General features: G+C 45.7%; 2 protein-coding genes across 2 annotated transcripts; both read right to left on the bottom strand.

Annotated features, from left to right (window-relative positions):
• Positions 1 to 569: 569 nt before the first annotated feature.
• Positions 570 to 7843, bottom strand: vps16 (vacuolar protein sorting 16 homolog). The gene is made up of 19 exons (XM_034289712.1): positions 7645 to 7843; positions 7204 to 7292; positions 6482 to 6573; positions 6236 to 6364; positions 5979 to 6123; positions 5785 to 5900; positions 5565 to 5687; positions 5174 to 5319; positions 4483 to 4654; positions 4060 to 4191; positions 3678 to 3841; positions 3486 to 3594; positions 3194 to 3328; positions 2842 to 3048; positions 2389 to 2571; positions 2029 to 2198; positions 1756 to 1852; positions 1537 to 1640; positions 570 to 1215 (listed from the first exon to the last, which is right to left on the bottom strand). The coding sequence occupies exons 1-19, from the start codon at positions 7692 to 7694 to the stop codon at positions 1071 to 1073; spliced, it is 2508 nt and encodes an 835-aa protein (XP_034145603.1). The 5' UTR covers positions 7695 to 7843; the 3' UTR covers positions 570 to 1070.
• Positions 7844 to 9360: 1517 nt separating this feature from the next.
• Positions 9361 to 20553, bottom strand: cavin2b (caveolae associated protein 2b). Its single transcript, XM_010864015.3, has 5 exons — positions 19781 to 20553; positions 18858 to 18959; positions 11784 to 12038; positions 10637 to 10813; positions 9361 to 10542 (listed from the first exon to the last, which is right to left on the bottom strand). The coding sequence occupies exons 1-5, from the start codon at positions 20213 to 20215 to the stop codon at positions 10087 to 10089; spliced, it is 1425 nt and encodes a 474-aa protein (XP_010862317.2). The 5' UTR covers positions 20216 to 20553; the 3' UTR covers positions 9361 to 10086.

The raw sequence follows: 20553 nt of genomic DNA, 5'->3' as shown, positions 1-20553 counted from the left end.
TCATTAAAATTATCCCAATCGTGCAAGAAAACACCCAATCTGGCAACACTGATCACACGGGCATTGAGAAACAAAGCACGTGACAGGCACAGTGCGCCCACCGTAGTCTCCTAACGGTTCCTCTGTTGAATACTATACTGGGTCGACAGTTTTAAACCGCAGACTCGGATGAGTTTGCCGATTCCCATGCCAAGTTACAACGTGGAGGCGTTGTTAATTCGGGCCAAATGACTATTCGTATTGCAACATAATTTACCCCCTAGCTTTTATATACATATACAAGTCGTCTCATGAACAACACAAAATATTCTCTTTTTACTTGCTGTTACAAAAGCCTACTCTGTTTTTACAAGAACCTGTTTGTTAAAATTAAAACTGAGTGTAGGACATTTTCACAGGAAATCTTCTATATTTGTTAAACTCAGTAGCGATCAACAGTGTAGAATTGGGGGGGGGGGGGGGGGGGGGGTCAATGTGACCCCACCTGGAAAAGAGAGGAAATTCTGGGAACCATTGACCCGAACACCCCTCCCCCAATATACAATACAAACCTACGCCGTTGGTCGTGATATGGCATAGAGAAATGCATTTATTCAGTAAAACAAAAGTGGTCAACAGGGGTTGAACAACACAAACATGGTTTATGCCAAACATGGCTTGGAGAATACAGTCAGTAACAGAGGCAGCGGGCACAGTTTATGCATTGCATTTCCTTGTTTACATTTCCTAGTTTAAACACATTTGAAAACATGATACACAATGAACCTACCAAGACATAATCTTAGTGTCAGAGTGACCTAAGCAAACTGTTTTAAGAGGCACATTTCTTTCAGAATAAGTATTTAATGAGTGTTTTAGATATCAGCTTGTGTGACCAGTGTGTTTGTATTGAATCAAGCCTGGAATGTCTTCGTTTCCCAGATCCCATCCAAATGTGCCAGAAGCAGGATCCAGGCTGTAGCTCTGGAGATGGTAGTTAGGGGGTCACCTGTCAATAGCAACAGTTCTCTGTGGCTTCCCCCCCCCCCTCAAAGGGTTCACTTTGACGTTTGAATTGGATTTCTGAGAGGTCACTTTTTGGCGGCGGTGGATCTGGCTCGGTTTAGTCGCTCCAGCAGCGCTCTGTCTGTGGTGGGAGAACAGCGAGCAAGGACAGTGCTGATCTCCCCTTCACTTCTCCTCTCGATAGCTGCCTCTGCTGCCCCCTCCAGATCACTGGGAGAAAGAGAGAGAAATGTAGCAAGAGACTAATGCATGCGCACGCACACGTTTTACCATCAAGGCGAGGACCTGGCAACTTTTATACCTAAAAATAACTATTTCACCTAACCCTAATCTCAATAACCTTACCTTTATGCCTAACCATAACCTAATAATCTCAATCTAATAAACCCAATAAAACCATAATTCTAAGACAAACTCTAACCCTAAACTTAACCCCAAGTTAGATATACCCGGCCAAATGTCCTCACTTCACATGATATCCCACACTCAGATAGTAAAATAGGAACACACACACACACACATACCACTCACCCTATGGCCAGATGGGCTTTGACCTTCTGCTCTGGAGTCACCTTGGAAACATACTTTTTGGCCTCGTATTTATTGTGTCGCTTCACACAAACCTCAACGAAGGGCTAAGCGAGAAACAGAGGTCAGTTACTTAACTACCTTTGTATACAGGTCAGAAAACATCCGTCGGGTAGCCTACTGGATTACTAATGTTCTATGAAAGCTATATAAAATGCTAACCAGATAGCCAATGGGAGACTTCTTGCTCTTGGCAAATTTCTCCAGCTCATCCCAGTCCTCCTTCTCGGCCAGGGCGGTCAGCTTCAGCCACCAGTACCTGACCCCATCGACAGAAGCTTCAGTAAGCGTTTCCTGCACAGTGACCTCATCAAGGGCCTACAGGCATCGGGTGGTGGGATGGTTTGGGCTAATGTGTATTGTGGTTTTCGGTGTGAAGCCGAAATCTTACGAGGTGACGTCATCAACAAGGGGCGCACGGAGCCCAGCCCTCACCTCTTGTCAGGCACCCTGAAGTCCCTGTAAAGCTGCTCCGCCTGCTTGTGATAGTTAGCGGAGAGGAGGGCGTGCAGGGTGTCGTGGAGAGACAGGCCCAGGAGGGCCTCTCCCTTCTCCTCATCCAGACGCCTCTGGAAGCGCAGCAGCTTCATCTCCTCCTCTGTTGCCTGGGAGGGAGAAGGAGACAGGGGAGGAAAAGAGGAGAGAGAAGGGAGTACGGTACATGTTTTGAGGGACAATTGTCATGATCTCATTTAGCCATTCCATTTTTGTCCCAAGGAGGCTAATGCTACTCACAGGCTACCGAAACAAAAACATCCTCTTAAAACTGTGTGTGTGTGTGTGTGTCCGCATCACCTTGGCTGCAAACTCATTCTTGGCCTTGTTGTACTCATCCACAGCACTCTGCAACAGGGATAGGCGAGCCTCCAGCTTACTCTCCTTGTAACTGGCTCTAACATAGAAGTTTCCCAGCTCGTGATGGTCATCGTCTTGGTTAAACAGATCCTTCAGTGTTTCCTGCTCCTGGTGCTTACAGAACTAGGCCGCACACATACAAAAAAGAATGAAAATCCATCAGAGAGAATTAGGACTGTGGTTTCCCAGCTGAGTTGATTGAATGTTAAATGGAAGTGACTTGAATCCCTGGTGCCTGACTAACTGCCTGTAGAGGCTGGGGGCCTACCTGCCTGTAGAGGCTGGGGGCCTACCTGCCTGTAGAGGCTGGGGGCCTACCTGCCTGTAGAGGCTGGGGGCCTACCTGCCTGTAGAGGCTGGGGGCCTACCTGCCTGTAGAGGTTGGGGGCCTACCTGCCTGTAGAGGCTGAGGGCCACAGGTTGGTTCCTGAGCGTCATGAAGAAGTCTCCTCTGTTCATCTCGTTCTTTAGGTAGGTCACCACAGTGTAGACCAGGTCAGTGTCACCACTCTCAATGGCTTTGCTCAGGCCCAGCTGACTCCTTTTCATCTTCAATAACAGCGGGACTTGCTCCCCAGAACGAGGCTCAAACTCCAACAACTACAGAGACACACACACACACACGAATATGACTGATGACTTTTGGATTTGCTTTGATCATTTTCTCCTAGGTTGGATGCATACGAGGCTAGGGCATTGATGTATTTGGACAGTTAATTTAGGCTGGCTGGTTTCTGTGCAGTACCTTGATGGCCAGTTCTGTCCTACCACACTCGTAAGCTCTAGCAGCGATCTCAGAGTAGGAGATTCCTGCTGCCTCGCCCAGCTTAACGCTCACAGCACGCGCTATCGACTCATCGGGCTCTTCCTTCTGCTGAACCTGAGACACACACACAGTGGAGAAACAGGTTCTATTCCACCTTTCATCACACGGCTCAAGCTAAACATCCATGTAGCAAAAGAGACTTGTTATAGCATGTTAAAAACAAACACCTGGGCATTTAGGCACTGTGGAAAAAAAACACTAACGGTTTCACCTTGCAGCAGGCCCAGTGTTTTAGTACTCGGCTGACTCCCTGGTATTCTGGGGTCTTCAGGTAACGGCAGATCTCAATGGCCAAAGGATACAGCTTGCGGTACACCAACCTGCCAACAGAGGGCCACAGCGAGTAAGCACACACACACACACACACAAACACACACACACACAAATACACACGTGGTGTTACCTGTCGATGAGAACCTGAACGGTCATCTGTTTGTACTGGGTATGTGTCAGGGGGATCCCCACACTATAGTCACGCACAGAATTCAGCACTCTCAGGTCTCGACACATGCTGACAAAAGGCTCCGGGGGGAAATTACTGAGGAAACACTTCCCAAAGGATGCAGCCTGGAGAATAGGAGACGGAGGGTGGGTTGAAGAGAGCAGTCCGCCGATACATTTATCTGTGCTCAGACTCATTTGAAAGACAGAAGGAGGAAAAGCGAAAAAGAGAGAATGACAGAGTAATAGAGAGAGTCCTAGATGAAGGAAAAAGGAAGAGAGAAAATGAGACAGAAAAATTGCCAAGAGAGGTAGAAAGAGAGATGAGTGTGCGTGTGTCTGACCCTGAGCAGAGTTTTCTGGGTCTCCGGTTCGTGTTCATAGCCGGCCGCTTCCACGCACTGTTTGACTGCTTCTCCCAACACACTCTGCTCCTTGATCTCCCTCAGGTACTCATCCGCCTTCTGGCTACACTTCTACGCACACAGACATGTGCGAAGAGACACACACACACACACACACACACACACACACACAAGCACAGAAAGACAAACTTTAGTCATTTTGCAGACATCCTTATCCACAGCAAGTACATTAATCTTAGGATAACTTGGTGAGAGAGCCAAATATCACAGCTGTAGCAGATCAATTCTTCCTAACTAAAGACGTTATCCGCAAAGCCAGTGCCAGCAGAACAAACACATGCACTGGGTCTTTGGTCTGCAATGGACATGCAAGGCAAACGTCACGTTGACCCAGACACGCACCTCATACTCCTTGTGGGCCTCCAGTAACAGAGCACCTGGGGCCATGGAGGCGATTTTAAAGATGTCTTCGCAGGCCGAGGGCACCTCCTGCAGCATCTCGTGCCTGGACGCCCCCACGATCCTCACCCCATCCAGCTCCGCTACGCACACACACTCCTCATCCAGCGTGTATCTAAGGTGGGGTTAAGGCTCCACCAGAGGGCACTGGGTGGTGACGGTACCCAGAACAACAGCAGTCTTTTGCCGGTGAAAGAGTCGTTCTGCTGGTCTTGCCGGGGGTAAACCGACTGTTGTAACAGACTGGGGTGAACAGAGCTCATGCTAAAATGTATTCAACAAGAAAGTAGTGGTCTGGAGCGGTCTGGCTCTGTTGTACAGGTACTGTTACAGCATGGGTTTCAATATGGCCCATTGCAGAAAAACATTCTCCTCTAACCATCTTGATGAGGGGGCGCAAGCATGACCATATCACCCCCATCCTGAAATCTCTTTACTGGCTCCCTGTCCCACTCAGAACTCCATCCTCACCCCCCAGTGCCTTTACGGACATGCCCCCTTAACCAAACCAAAACACTGAATACATTCCTGATTTGAATTCTGTTGTTTGCAATCATTACATCACGCAACTTTACATTACATCGTAACTGGCTAATATCCGTATTCACAGTGATGTTGTGGGGCTGAAGGATACTGGATGGTCTCTTTACACACACCGGCCACCAGGAGGAGTCGGTCCCACATGAGGACCACAGACGGCTGCTGGCTCTTAGGCCTTCTGCTCCACACCATCTGCTTCGGAGCGCTCCTCACCTTGGTCTCCACCTCGCTGAGCTTGTCCTGATGAAACCCCAACACGGTCAGCCAGTAATCCACACACTGAACATGTCTTACGCATCGGCGCCAGGAGTTTGTTCTGATCACGATCGGGACAGCATAACGGCGCCCTTTACATTCCGCGGACTGGGTTCCCGCGTTGACTGAAAATGTCGGTATGGGTTGAGGACCACCGGACAATAAGGTTCAAAATAAAAGCTAGCGCTGTTGTGGAGCTGTACGCTATGAGGGTTGGTCGTCTGTATTACCTTGAGGTTGGTTGAGCCCATCCACAGGTGTCCGGAATCCGTGAACAGAGCCAGGTACTTATAGCTGAATGACACAGCCATGTTAATGATGCTACATGCCTGGGGAGACAGGCCTGGAGGTGTCTGTGACAAACAGGCGCACAAACACACATGATCAGATAGAATCAGGCCCTGCATGAGTAGCGACAGTGTTGTTTAAGTGTGCACGTCTCAGTCCTACCACTGGGGTGCAGGACGTGTTGTCCAGGATGTAGAGGTCAGCTCCGTTCGCCAGCAAGACTTTGGTCTGCCTGTCCTGAGTCAGCACTGCCCAGCAGGAGGGTGCCCCCTGGAGGCCTGGAGGAAAAGACACACATTACCGTTACGTTACCGTTCAACAGAAACAAGCACAGTGGTTGACAGGCACACACGCACCTGGGACCTCCGGGAGTCTCCTCAGCTTTAGGTCGTCAATGTTCATCGCCAGGGTGAAGCGTGAGGCCCCTGTTACTATGGCAACGCCGGTTCCGTAAGGGGAGTGGAATACTTTGGCTTCCAGCACCTGGTTTTGAACCACTTCCTGCACCCACGTGCACACACGCGCACACACGCGCGCACACACATTGAAGAGACTTTTATTAGTATTTGTATGTGTTTGGCATGCATTTAGCATGTTTCCAGTGTGCGCTTACGTTTCCCATGCTGAAGTGTCTCTTGAAGGTACCGAACAGGTCATAGATCAGGACGGTGCCGTCCTCCTGGATAGCCAGCAGGTCATCACACACCGTCCAGCCCAACTGTCGCACTGGGCCACTCTTCCACTGGAGGAGTGAAAGGGACAGCGGAGAAGGACGGATTCAATGCAAGTTCGGGAACGCGTGTCTGCGGCGTGTATGTGAACACGCGTGTTGTGCGTATTTGAAAGCGTGTTTGTGTACCGGGAAACTGGCCATGCTGACGCCAGAGGAGGAGTATATCTCCAGCTGGGGACGTGCGCTGGGGGAAGGTCTCTGTGACTGCCTCAGAAGAGCTGAGAGAGAGAGACAGAGGTGGAGGGAGAGATGTAGGAAAGGAGGGAGAGGTAAAGCGAGAGAGATGGTGACGGAGGGAAAGAGGTGGAGGGGGAGATGGAGGGGGAGAGACAGAGGGGGAGAGACAGAGGGGGGGGGAGACAGAGGGGGAGAGACAGAGGGAGGGAGCAAGTGGCAAATGGTGGAACAGATTAAATCCCTGTTTTGATTAAAGTCCTGCTTCATTGCAGCCACTCCAGGAGGACTCGGGACAAACAAGGTCAAGATGCATGTCTTCCAAAGCACATCTACCATTCTGGTTCTTATCTTGCTGCTTGGTCAACCAGGAAGTTTAGAGTGGAATCCTTTAGTTCCAGAAGGAATGCGTTTAGTACCTTGATTGAGCTCACTATGTGCCCACTTTGTAGTTGCTACATCACGATGAGTGTTGGTCAATTGCACCACCCACCTGCAAGACCCCTGGACTAATCCCAGAGTCGGATTCAAACCCTGGCCTGGCAAAACGCTGCTAAATGCAAGGCAGTACCTTTAAGTGTCTAACAGTATCTATATAGTGAATTAATCCATACTGTGCATCCCTCCTAGCTGCTTTTTATAGGTTCCATTGTAATGTGTGTTTATGTACTCACCGATGGGTCCCCCGTATGGGGCAGCTGCCACCATGCAATCCTTGAGCCCATCCCGCAAACTCCATCCCATGTCATACAGCTCTATCTTCCTGTAGAGTGATCACACACGCACACGCACACACACGGTAGAGTCCCTGTCTTCAGAATGAATGGCAGTTGTTGTCACATGACATGCTCAACGCTTGGTGGCTACTGTAGCTTGCTAACTAATATCATGCAAACTGCGGAATTATTTCAGCGTAGCTAACTTACATTTGACTGTTCTCGGTATCACACAAATTTGCTAGCAAACCACAAGGTTTTATAACCAGTCTGATAGATACAATTCTGGGTGTCTAACTAGTTATCTAGCTAGATAAAGTTAGCATTTTTTGCACGTATTCCGGTAATGTGAAGTAGAGGCTAACACACACTGTCTGTACATTGCTCAAATCTGCTTGCCTGTAAAACGCATCGCCGAGTGGATTCCAGTTTGCCGTTATAAATGCCATGCTCCCCCCTCGTAAGTTACACGCCTGGCATACGTTGTGTATTATTATTGGGGGTAGCTATTACCGCTTGGGTGTGTTTTTGTTATTGTTTAGATTAGCTTGTCATCTGACGTTTGACCAAGAGATGCCTAGTTCCGGGGTTTCTTTTTCTCTTTACATGTGCAGGAAAGCAACCGGGTTCATTACTGCCACCAACTTGTTGGAGACTGCATCGACCTTATGCCCCGTACATAATTGTACTATGACACTCTACTACTGTAAGTATTTTCTTATAAACATGGTACTACTATGAAACGTCCACCATAGCTAATTGATTTTGCAATATGATGACACTACAATGCAGTAATCTGCCAACTATATGCTTCAATAATATGGTATTATTTATTATTATTTGCATAGCAGTACTATGACAATTCAAAGCTAATGCCATAGAACATTTTCATTAACCAGATCTGCTGTATACCATATTGTAACAAATGCAATTCCATGGTTATGTTTAGGTACAATGGCAGAACCATGGTTGGGTCTTTAAAGTATCATAGTAGTGCCATGCACGTAAAAAATACTATGCTGCATCACTGGGGTGGTAGGAAGCCTTATGTTTGGTCATTGTTAAAAGATTAATGAATCAATTCACCAAACACGGGGAAACACCATACCTGTCAGAGCAAAAACCAAACGTTGAAGACCATGAGGCTCTCCTTAAACCTCCAAGAATTGCGCCAAGGTAGATCTGGGGAGGGTTGAAAGAATTGCCAAAAGTTCTCAGGAGCACAGTGGGCTGGCTCCATCATTTTTAAATGGAAGTTTGGAACCACCAAGACTTTTCCTACAGCGAAACGTCCAGCCAAACTAAATAACAAGGACACCCTTGATCACAAGATGCAAAGAATCCAATGGCCACTCTAACAGTGCTTCAGTGTTTCTCTGCAGAGATGGGAGAACCTGCCAGAAAGACAAACATTTCTTCAGCACTCCATCAGTCATGCCTTTATGGTAGAGTGTCTGGGCAGAAGCCATTTCAAAGATGCCATCTGAGAGCATGAGGTAAAAGATCCTCTGTTCTGAGGCATAGTAGGCATGCCAAATGTGCTTCTACAAAGTAGGGTCTGAATACTTATTGTATGTACGTGAGATATTTATATTTTCAATAAATTGGGGAAAATAAAAAAAAACTGCAATAAATTGCACTGAAGGTCTATAACTTGTGAGAACAATAATGGTCAGAATACCTTTCAAAAGTGCTGTATGTTCAATACAAAAAGTTAAAACAGAAATCGCTGTTTAGAAATAGTAGGTCAGCAGCTGGACATCTCAACGTTGGTTCTTTGATGTCTTTACCTGGTTGATCTCCAAAATTAATTAAATACCTTCCAGCTGAATGGTTTATGATTGCCTATCAATATTTATTGTATTCTGTGTGGGCAAGCTATCAGCTAGTGGAAAATAGGCTAGTACCCAAACAATCAGAAAGAAATTAAGGGGTGTATTTTATAATTTCAGATGCCTGAAAATGTTACACTCAGTGACTAACATTAAGCAGATGACCGATAACTGAGTGATTTTCTAATCTTTAATTTACCCTAGGCAGATTTTCTTTGTGATACAACATTCTGGACAATCCAAATGAGATATCAGTTGACAGAAGGAAAAAACAGAGAGCAGGTCAGTTACAAATTCTTTATTTCTTTAGATTTCTAAGGATTCTGGAGAGAAGTGTTAACATTTAGGAAAATAACTTGAGAAGTTTCTTTGGCACCAGATATCATTTTAATTCGTTTTAGAGAAAACAACATATCACTGACACTTTACTTGAAGCCGACCAATTCACAATAATGCCTTCTACTTGTACAGAATGCATTTATTTTTATTATCAACTGCTGCCATTGTGTGAGAAAGTTCTGCAGATTCTCTGTAAGGTAAAACAGTACTATGTATGTTTTTGTATGGTTGGCATCAAGTAAAGTGTCACCAATTCAACTATATATTAGCACATACAACAAGTTAGCATCTTACACATAACACAAACAGTAGGTTTAAACTTTAAGCAATAGCATGAGGGGATTTCCATATTTGTAAAGAGCTTTAAAAGATAAAACAAAACAAATCATCATCATCCTTTTTCACATGCTAAACAGACATCTGCCCTGACGCAAACACATGTAGCACACACACATGATCACACACAAAGCGCACGAATATGTAATGCACAATGAAATACAAGAACGAAATTTAACAGCTCATGTGTGTGCATGTTTTACAGAGGGCAGATGGTTTTTTGGAAGATGATGGTGAGGAAAGTGTGTGGAAATGTGGAAGTATGTTAGAGAATAGGTATAAGCTATTCAGAAAGCGTGTTTACACGTGTGTGTGTTTAGAGGCCTTAACAGCCTCAGGCCTCCTCCTCCAGACGGCTCGCCTCCATCTCCTTCACCTTCATCTCTATTTCCTCCTCATCTTCGTTGACAAAGGCAGAGCTAGTGTGGGAGATGTCTTGTGGCAGCGTGGCTGAGAGGGCGTATTCCTCGCTCACTCCTTCCGTCAAAACCAGCATATCCGTCTCGGGAATGTCGGATCTTCGGAACGGACTGGTATCTGGAACACCGTTGAATTCGGGAATTTGGACGGATTCCAGAACTCGACTGGTGGCCACGTCTCCTGCTTCCAAAGAGTCAGCCTCTGCCTTGGACTCCTCCAGGCCTGGGGCCAGCTGGGAGTGCACCTCGTGGAAGGAGGCCTCCTCGTCAGGGCTGGCGAGCGGGGAGAGCTCGATGGAGGCCACGGCGGTCTGGGACGAGACCTGGGCCTCGGCTTCCGCTTCAGGATGATGGCCCTCCAGCTCAGGGTTCTGTGACAACAGGATGTGGTCATGTCAGATTTATTAACACCAGTGTGTGTGAGTGATTTTAGTGTGTGCTACACGTGCGGGTGAGTGTACCGACCTTCTTGATGCCGAAAGTGAGAGGTGACACTTTAAAGGAGGAGCTCTTTCCTCCGGGACTCTTCTGGTGACTGGGCGTCAGGCTTTTCTTGATTTTTTCTCGTTTCTCCTGGGACACAATCTTGTTCATTTTCTTCTCGATGTTGGCTTTGGAGAAAGCCCTCTTCAGACTGTCCACCTACAAAACATTACGAAGTACCTCGCTGTCAGCAAGCACAAAGCAGGGCACCTCCTTACTTTGACCCCTTAACTTCAGACTCTAGATGTTAAAGCTTGTTCCGACAGATCAGCAATACATCAACAATCCAAAAGGGACCCTTCACATTGCCGCAGAACATCACCATGACACCTAAGGGAGTGATCAGAATTTAACATGATGAGACATGGAGGGAAATGGGGGATTATCATGCTTTTTTCATTTCACTCTTTAGGAGGGTTTACAGTTTTTCATTAAGCCACTGAAATTCGACACTACTGTTGTTTGCTCCTTGGGGTTTAAGGCTGGGTGTTTTGTAAAAGCACTTTGTGACATCTGCTGATGTAAAAAGGGCTTTAGAAATACATTTGATTGATTGATTAAGTCCAAGGGAGGGTCATTTAATTTTATACTCGATTACATTTCAGTAGCCTATCTGTCAGACCTTTGGAATTTACGTATTAACTGTCAGAACATACCATATCTCTATGTAACCTTTTTATTGGCTATTCCATCAGCCAATCTAAAAAGAAAGCTAAGAAAAGGGGGAATAAATCTTCATGGCGTTGCAGAATTACAGAAGGACCAAAATCATGAACTAAGTTCTCTACTCAAGAATTCAAGTGGTTCTTTGCAGTCTCACTATAGATTGTCTTGAAATATTCAGTGGACTTTCAGAGTCAAAGGGAGATGTTCCGTTGGGGGAAAAAGTGAGTGGAACGAATCGTCTTTTGGAAGAGTTGATGCTACCGAATGTAGTCCATGCGGGTGTTTTTTCCCCATGGCTTGGGAGGGTGATGTGAAAATACATTTTGCTTGGGGGGATTTTCATATTTTTGGGGGGATTCTTACTCCAAATACCCCATGTCATACAAAACGATCAGTCCCTAACATGTCAGTTATGACAAAGCAGTAACCTGAACACTGAAGCTAAACCCTTTCCATCACCAACCTTCTTCAGACTGGAGCGTTTGAATTTATCTGTGCGGGATTTCTCAATGGGATCTCCGACCAGGTCATGCAGTCCATCTCCCTCTTCCTGCTCCGCCTCAAGCCCCACATCCTCATCTGAGGATAGGTCGATTGTGTGAAGCCCCTCCTCCATGGAATGGTTGGCATCAGCGTCGGCGGCAGGCTCCTCCCCCTCCTCTGGGAGTGTAGGAATGGGATCCTTAACAAAAACACTGGATGGAATTTCATTTTCCTCCTGGGGGCGGTGGTGTTGGATGGAGGGGGTTCAGGGAAGGAGAGAGAAAAATTATGATTGTAAAAAGGAATGTTTACGATAAAATGTCAGAGACAGTAAAAACCAACCCTGTGCCAATACCACTGACATTCAGCCTCTAATGACTTTGCTACATTCCTAAATACATTTTACAAAATGTCTGACACAACACACACATAAATGGATGGGATGGTCGCACACACAGTGTTGTTGGGTCCTGGCTCAAGGCCAGGGTGGAAACAGAGTTCAGCCTTGATAAGCCTAATGTAGCGGGGGAGAGTTTGCTCTGCTGGAAATGTTACAACAAGATAATGTACGTCAAAAGACACATACACATAGCTAGACACACACACTCACATGGCTCCTGGAAACAATCAAAAAGGCAAAACAATGGCAAGGAACAGGGGAAGGAAGCCAAAGCAACACATGCGCCCGAGCACGCTTGCACGCGCGCACACACACACAGGCACACGCGCGCACGCACACACGCACGCAGACACACACACACACACACACACACAGTAGGGAAGGAAGACAATGCAAGGTAGCACTCAGAGTTTCCACCAAATGCTGGACACAGGCCAAATCCTGAGAGTGGGAAAGAAAGGAGTGAAGAGGAGCGAGGCACGCTAGAATGAAAACTATGGTTGGCAATGTGGTATGGTGAGACATAACCTTGGAGTTTGGAAGCTGATCTGGAGTGGGCGGAGTGAGTTTATATACCAGCTCTGTAGTCACTTCGAAATGAGGTTGGGGGCGGGACAAGCAATAGCTTGAAGCCATTTGCCTTAACGCACATCTTTCTCCAACACATGTTTGAGAGAGTTAAACTGACCTGGCTAAACTGCAAACTGTAGGCCCAGAATACCCACCATTTTAGGTTGGAACCTAATGGGAGGGACCATAGACTGCATTGGGGGTGACCTGACTTAGGAAAGTATTTGAATGTTAGAAAATCACGCCACTGTGAGGCGTGGCTCCAAATGGAAGTAGGGCTAAGGAAAGTGGCTGTGGCTGTCGGAGACTGGTACAGTGATCGAAGCTCCCAACTCTGGACCAGACATGCCCCACTGGCAAAGGTTTGGCACCTGTGCCCTTCCTCTCTTTCTCCCACTTCATACCCATGTCCCAAGTCTCTCCTTATTACTGACCTTTTAATAAAAAATAAAAAACCACAAAAAACACTTAAAAAAATGTCAAATTAAAAACGGAAGCGACTGTGGAGGAGTAAAACCAGCTTTATACAGAAGGAGAAAGTTCCGGTCTTTATCTTTGCGACAGCAGACGCGTTGGTCCACAACGGGTGACATGCTGGCCCACGCACACACTGGCTGTTTACACTAGCAGCCCAATTCAGATACATTGACGAATCTGCACCGAGAAAGGTTCTGACGTGATCGGTGCCTGTGTGATTCAAAAAACTATCTCAGAACTCGGCTGCAGCCATTTTAGGGAGTGAACTATAATGCTGGATATGTGCGGGAGAATCGGGAATTGTTGGACTGAAATTCCCTTACGGCAACATCACACAGCGGAGAGAATTGAACAACACCCTCATACACACACATACACACACGCCTGTCCTCCTGTAGGCAGCTAAACAATGCTTGTTTTTGCGCGATCAAGTTGTGGAGGACTGCGTGTACTTGAATAACATTGTGAAGTTCTGACACACTGCAGTGCAGACTGGAGAAATCTCACGGGTGTGATTCTTATCAACTCTCAGAGTGTGAATGGCCACCCATACTATATCCTATTCATTGTATACCTTCCCCTACAACACACAGTTTTCCAGAAACCTTTTTTGGAGGTTTTTGTATTTCCTGTCAACCAACATTTCTGGAAAAACTGAGCACTTTCAGAAAGTTACTGGACTTGTACACCCGTTGTCCTAACTATAGGCCTATAGAACATTTATAAAAGACTCTATGATGTCTCTGGGTATAGGTTTGTGCTCAAACAAATGGGTATCAGTGTGAATGACACCCACGCACAAAAGCACACACACACACACACACACGCAAACACACACACATACTCGTACTCTCATTTTCTTTTTCTCTCCTTTCTCATACATACACACACTCACATGGTTACTTTGCTGCCCTAATGTAACCAGAAACATTTTTGTTTTCAGTGTAGCCTCGGCAACGACATCAAACAAGATATGTTTTGCATTTGTCCTCCCAGGATCTTTCCCACTGACAGGCTGCACCAACAGTAAAGATTTTAGATACTGTTAAAGCGAGACTGTGTTAAGTCAGGCTACATTGTACAGGGATTCCTACTCTGAAACACATCAGAAAACAGAAAATGCCTGCTGTTGTTTATTTGTTTCAACAGCCAAGCTGTGACCTTCTCTCTGTTTGTCTGTGTGTATGTGTAATGATCACATGTCAAGTGCATCATATTCTTATTATTTCAAACTCTTGCCCTAACCTAAACCCTAACCTTAACCTAAATAACCAGATTTTATGCCTAAACATAACCTTACCCTGACTCCCAACCCTAAACCCTAATTCTAAACCTAAACCCTAATTCTAAACCTAAACCCAAATATAACTTGACATTTTCTGATTTAACTACAGTTTGGACACATTTTTGTTCCTAACAGAGTTAAAACATTCACACACAAACACCCACACACACACCTTGTTCAGTCACCCCTAATCCAAGGAATTTCCTGGCGAGACAGACAAGAACGCACCATCTGGCTCAGAGGAATGCATTTACCTTAAGGCTTGCTTAACATTGTTACCTTTGGCATCCGTTAATTGTCCATAGCTTATTAACTTCCCTAGGAGAATTCAGTTGCTCAGCTAACTTTATCCAAGCTTAGCTGACTTAGCTGGCTTTTTAAGCTGGTTTACTGTTGTCATTATTTACACCTGTAGCCAGAGCTACTTTAAGACAATTGTTAAAAAAAATAGGAATTCTAAAAAAAAATTAAAAATGTATCTCCAACAAATTATTTGAATAATGCTTTACTAAGGACAATGAACAGGCCAATCAATAGTCTAGATAAAGAGTCCAATCAAGATTCTACTTATTTTTTTTAAAGACTGATGTACAACTGCGTTATTCTCCTGATGGCATATGCCCACACCATTTCTAATCAACGCACCGGCTTTTTTCTTAAATAACACTTTTGAATGGAAAATGACAAGACCCATACTGTAAGTTATTATAGGTCATAGGTTATAGAAAGGCGGAAACAATAAGCCGTTGTCTTAACAGATTTCTGTCACTGTAATTTAACTGGCGAGCATCCGTTAAGACCGGTTAGTCTTGAACTACCTGTGTCAATACCTAGGGATGGTGTAAATTATTGACACGTGTTGCCAAAGAAGCAAACAGCAGCTTTGCCCATACAGCTCCCACCAAGGTGTTAATTAGGTCAAGAGGCATTTCGAGAGTAGGAGAGGGAGCTAGACAGGGCTAGAGAGAGAGACTAGTTGTTTTATGTCCCTTTGGGCTTGCCTGTGTTGCCTTGATGTTAGACGGTCCCTCTCCCCGGATTTAGTGGGCCACTAGAAACTGTACTCTAGAGTTAACACACGCTTAAGCTAACTGTAGCAAATGCTAGCTAAACATCTGTAGGGGTAGACCTTAAGCGTGTGATGTACATTTAAAAATTATAATTACAAATCACCTGAAACCAACTCCATTTTTCTTTTTGTGTTCAAGGTAATTTGGTAATTAAGATAAGATAATTACTTCCATTGGTTTTTAGCTGGTGGTGGCTACATTTAGCCAAAGTTTGTTTCATGGCTGTTTTAAAAAGAGAAAAAACAGATCCATGGGTGGGGAAAAATCTATCATAGTGTAAAATGCACAAATCTTTCTAAAACGGGAGTGGGCTAACCAACAGGAGAAAAGTGACTTGTACAAATGAGTTACTTGTTGAAACCCATCAGTTTGAGCACAGACACCAACACATCTACACACATTCACTTATTACACATTCCACTCTCTGGGTCTGAGCAGAGTTGACAAATAACAGCTGTTGTGTGCAACACATCGATCAAGCATTTGTGTGTTTGTACATATGCGTGTGTGTGTGTTTACGTGGCTGTTCGTGTGTGTATGTGTGTGTGTGTGTGTGTGTTGGTGTGTGTGTGTGTGTGTGTATGTGTGTATGTGTGTGGGTGGAGTAGGGTAGTGGTCCACCTTGCAAGCCTTTGAACTAATCACTGATATCAAGAGCAACAGGAGAGAGAAGAGAGGAGAAAGAGGATAGAGAGAAGAGTTAGTGAGAAAGAGAGCAGAGGAGGGAAAGAGCGAGCAAGGACCAGGACATGAGTCCAAAACAATGATGGCGTTTGTATTTGACTGTGTGAGTCCATAGCTCTGCTTTGCACAAATAGTGATGATAATATACTGTACTCCCTAGAGAGAGCCAATCGGGAGATGGCTGGACTGAGAGCAGATGATGTTGTGAAATAGTTGTGATGGGGCGAAACACATTCTTTGCCCTGCATAAAACCATGACAACAACACACAGCTTCAACCAATCACATCTCTTTTCGCAGCAGGGCCCCTCGAAGCGATACACACAGAGACACACACAGAGAAAAACATAGAGACACACACAGAGACACACACAGAGACCCTCCCTTTTGTGTTGTAATGTCATTTGTAAATAATGTTCTAATGAGGTTATTTGCCTGGCTTTGTATACAGACTGCCCGCAGGGTTTCTCAATATAACCTTACAACCCTGAATCCTTTTACCCAGTCCTCTGGTATCTGCCTATGCCCAGAGGAGTGGGGCTGGTTGCCCTTTTTAAACAGGACCGTCCAGTAGCCCAGTATTGCAGTAGTGTTATAGTGTTGAGTTAGCCACAAAGCCACTGTTCAGGCTCAGTATATGCCCTCCTGTCTGCATGAGTCCCGGTCTGGCTTCCCACAGTTAGTTCAGCCCTCCATCCTGAGTGTTTACAAGCTATAGTACAATGGGGAGATATGTTGTAGCGTGGCACCCCACAGCAAAGGTAGGGACAGTTCCCATTACATTGTTCATCAACTATGCGACAAACATCCTAAAATATCTTTGAAAGCACGCTATGTTGTCAAAATGACACCCATTAGGATTTAGAAAAAAGTAACTATTAAGAGACAGTATTGAACCGAACAGACTGTACACCACAGTCTCTAATTCTGACATTCCCCCTTGCTGTCCTCTTCTCTCATCTCTCCATTATTTGTCTTTCTTCTCTCTCTTTCTCTCTTTCCCTCCCGCTCCCATGTTCTCCAAACAGATGCTAGTATTCCCCAGAACACAGGAGATAGCCTTATTAGGGCGTGAGTGTAAAAATACAATATCCTCTTTCTTTTCTGCTCTCATAACATTACTTGAAAAGGAAATAGTGAGAGAGGGAGAGATAGTGTCTGGGGAGAGCGAGAGAGTTCAATGTTGTAAGAGAAAGTGAGGGAAAGAAAGAGAGAGAGAGAGAGGGATGTGTATAGACCCTTGAACAATAAAACTGGAACAACTAGAAATTTGCACCAGCTGGTTAAAGACTTTTGACCCACTGATGGCCCATTGTAATGAAGGAGACACCCTCAAACATTCGCTACACAGCTGCTGCCAAAGGTTAGCCCTAAAGTCCATTCTATTAATAACCAAGGTGAGAGGCATGGAGGGAACAGAGATTGAGATGAAGAGAAGAACCTAGAGAGAGCTTCCAGAGTTTTTGCTTCTGAAAAACCTGTGTGTGTTTGTGTCCATGCGATGTGTGTGTGTGTGTGTGCGCGCGTGTCCATGCTCTGTCAGTAGGCCCACAAATGTAACACTAACAAAAAAAAGTACCCTCAGTGTTAGAAGTCACATTCCCACTCTAAACAGTGCGACTCCCCTTTGGCTGAAGTCACCAAACCTTAACCGTTAGGAAACACACGCAAACTATTTTCCAGACTTCTGTTCCACTAACTGACCATCAGCACCTCACTCATTCCCTTGGCTTTTCCCTTCTGCAGCCCCACCCTGCGAAGGCCAGTAAATCCACATACCCACTCTTGTGGTTACGAACAAATGGACAGAGTGTAGCTGTGGTGAATCTGATAGGCTTCCCCCTCAGCTTGGGGTTTCCTTGTGGGACAGTGATGGGTATTTTCCAATGGTTAGACTGAAATGCAGCTGTGTAAGATAATCCTCCCTCCCTCCTTCCCTCCCCTCTCTCTCTCTCTTTCTCTCTCTCTCTCTGTCTGTTTGTCTCTCTCTCTGACTTTCTCCACTTTAATGGAAATGTTGAGTCATTCGGGCAGAATTTTTGGTCTCTGGGGTACGAAATACAAAAACATATACACATATTTGCCGTTGTGGGAATACACAACAAGATCCGTGTTGAAAATCATATCTTCCCCAAACCCAAACTGTTTTCTTTTTCAAAAATGGGGCAAAATGAGATGGTTAAACCATGTCCCCAAACATGAGGCACAAATACACACTGAGCAGAAAAAAAACACACACAAACAAAGACCACGCCCTGAATACCATTGTGTTACTGACAACAATATCCTTCTCGGAGACACATAACCTGACATGATACCCATATCCTTTCTAGGATTCTCATTGGAAACTATCTTTTCTTTTTCTGGCAACCGTCCAAGGGCTGATAAGAGTGTAAAACACACATACACACACCTTGCACCGTCTCACAATCTGCAAAACACTTCCCCTCTCCTTTGACTCCTCAAAACCCACACCTTTTTCGCGACCCCACCCAGTTTCTATTCTGCATGATGGGCTCTTAAACATGTACCTCTTGGGCACACACACACACACATGCACACGTCTTACCTGGAATATGAGCACTTTGAAATTGTTTCTCTTCAGCAGATGAGAGTGATTGGCCTCCAGCTTCTTAACCTGGCCAGCCTGTCGCTCCATCCTGTCTCGCACCTGGAGAGCAACGGAGAGACCTCCTCGTATCAACCCAGGAATCCACCACATCAATGAATTCCATCCATGTCAATATCATTTTCAGTCAATCAAATGCATTTATATCAGCAGTTTATATCAGCAGTCACAAAGTGCTTTTACAAAACACCCCGCCTGAAACCCCAAGAAGCAAGCAACAACATGTCGATTTAATGAATCCATAAGATCCATCCGTGTACTGATCAAGTCGATCTATGCAACTATGAGATATATCTGCAACTCAATCAGATCTTGGTGGCATTTAATTTTTTAGCTTTATTTTACCTGATAAGTTGTCTAAGAACAAACTCCTGGGAGCAATTTGGGTTAACGGTCTTGTGTCCAGTGACAGAACAACACCTTGTTGTGTTGAGGATTTGAACCACCAACCTTTGGTTTAAAGGCCCAACACACTCGATCACTAGGCTAACTTGCTTCCAATTGCCACTGTGCACGGAGTATAACTCCAACTGAGGCCAATCACTGTCAGTCAATGCGAGGAAACGGTGGAAGATTGTATTTGACTAACGGGTTACAGAAACGTATACATTACAGAAAGAGAAAGGCATGCAGCTACATGTTAAGTGTTTAAGAATGTTTATTGTTGGAAGAAACTCTTGTCTCCACAAACATGAGCTGACTCATAATGTGGAGTTTGGTATTGAGTATTGTATTCAGTAGTGCTTCTTTTTCTCTCTCTCTTTGTATGTCCATCTCTCTTTTATTAATATAATTCAGTCCACCAAAACTTGGTCTCCCCCATCTCCCCCACTCACCCTCCCACTCATCCATCACTGACTCACCTCCTTCATAGTGACTGACACCTTGCGGCTCTTGTCCAGCAGCTTGCTGACAGTGTTGGATGTGTGTGTGTGGCTCTTGGACAGCTTCGTCATGTCAGCCTGGATCCCCCTGACTGCCCCCTCCATCTCGGCCTGGCGAACCTCCATCTTGTGCTGGTTCTCCTGCACCGTGTCCAGCATGTTAACCAGTTTGTCCAGGAGAGTCAGCACTGTGATGGCGTTGACCGGGCCCGTCCCCGGGACGCCCGCACCTGGTGTTGAGTCCTTGGTGGTTGTTGCTTCCGGAGCTCCAGACTTGGAGGCCTCATTTAGTTCTCCCATGCCCAGCTGGGTGAGGCTGTGGCTGGGAGAGGGTTGGTCAGGGCTGGGGACCACCAGGTCCTGGCTCTCGTGGACCATGCTGGTTCTCTCGGCTTGGACTGCGTCCTCACACATTGCTAACGTGGCTGGCTTATGTGCTGGCTTAACACACACCCGCACCCCACCCAGAATGGACACACCCCGTGGAATAAAGCTCTGCTTTCTCTCCTCGGCGAGTGTGTGTGTGTGTTCAGTTCCACGTCTGTTTGCCTTGCCGTCGTGCAGCCTGAGGATTTTGTTCTAGAGTTCTCCAACTTGTTGAAAACTTTCCTGCTTTCACCCTCTGTGGTACCTACCCGTTTTCCCTTTTCTCAGCCTCTCTCTCTATCTCTCTCTCACGTTCTCCCTCCCTGTCTCTCACTTTCTCACTCTCTGCCTGTCTCTCCCCCTTTTTCGAAGTAAGAAGAGCAGCA

This window comes from Esox lucius, chromosome 22, assembly GCF_011004845.1.
Source record: "Esox lucius isolate fEsoLuc1 chromosome 22, fEsoLuc1.pri, whole genome shotgun sequence".
Classification (NCBI taxonomy): Eukaryota; Metazoa; Chordata; class Actinopteri; order Esociformes; family Esocidae; genus Esox; species Esox lucius.
This window is presented reverse-complemented; position numbering and strand designations above follow the sequence as displayed.

Excerpts from the sequence above, each read along its gene's own strand:
- cavin2b (XM_010864015.3), bottom strand. The coding sequence starts at position 20,215 with ATGTGTGAGGACGCAGTCCAAGCCGAGAGAACCAGCATGGTCCACGAG. Across the intron at positions 18,960-19,780 it reads TGTCAGTCACTATGAAGGAG|GTGCGAGACAGGATGGAGCG; the intron begins GTGAGTCAGTGA and ends GTTGCTCTCCAG. Across the intron at positions 12,039-18,857 it reads TCAAAGTGCTCATATTCCAG|GAGGAAAATGAAATTCCATC; the intron begins GTAAGACGTGTG and ends CACCGCCCCCAG.
- vps16 (XM_034289712.1), bottom strand. The coding sequence starts at position 7,694 with ATGGCATTTATAACGGCAAACTGGAATCCACTCGGCGATGCGTTTTAC. Across the intron at positions 7,293-7,644 it reads CTCGGCGATGCGTTTTACAG|GAAGATAGAGCTGTATGACA; the intron begins GCAAGCAGATTT and ends ATCACTCTACAG. Across the intron at positions 3,595-3,677 it reads GTTCAGGTTCTCATCGACAG|GTTGGTGTACCGCAAGCTGT; the intron begins GTAACACCACGT and ends CTCTGTTGGCAG.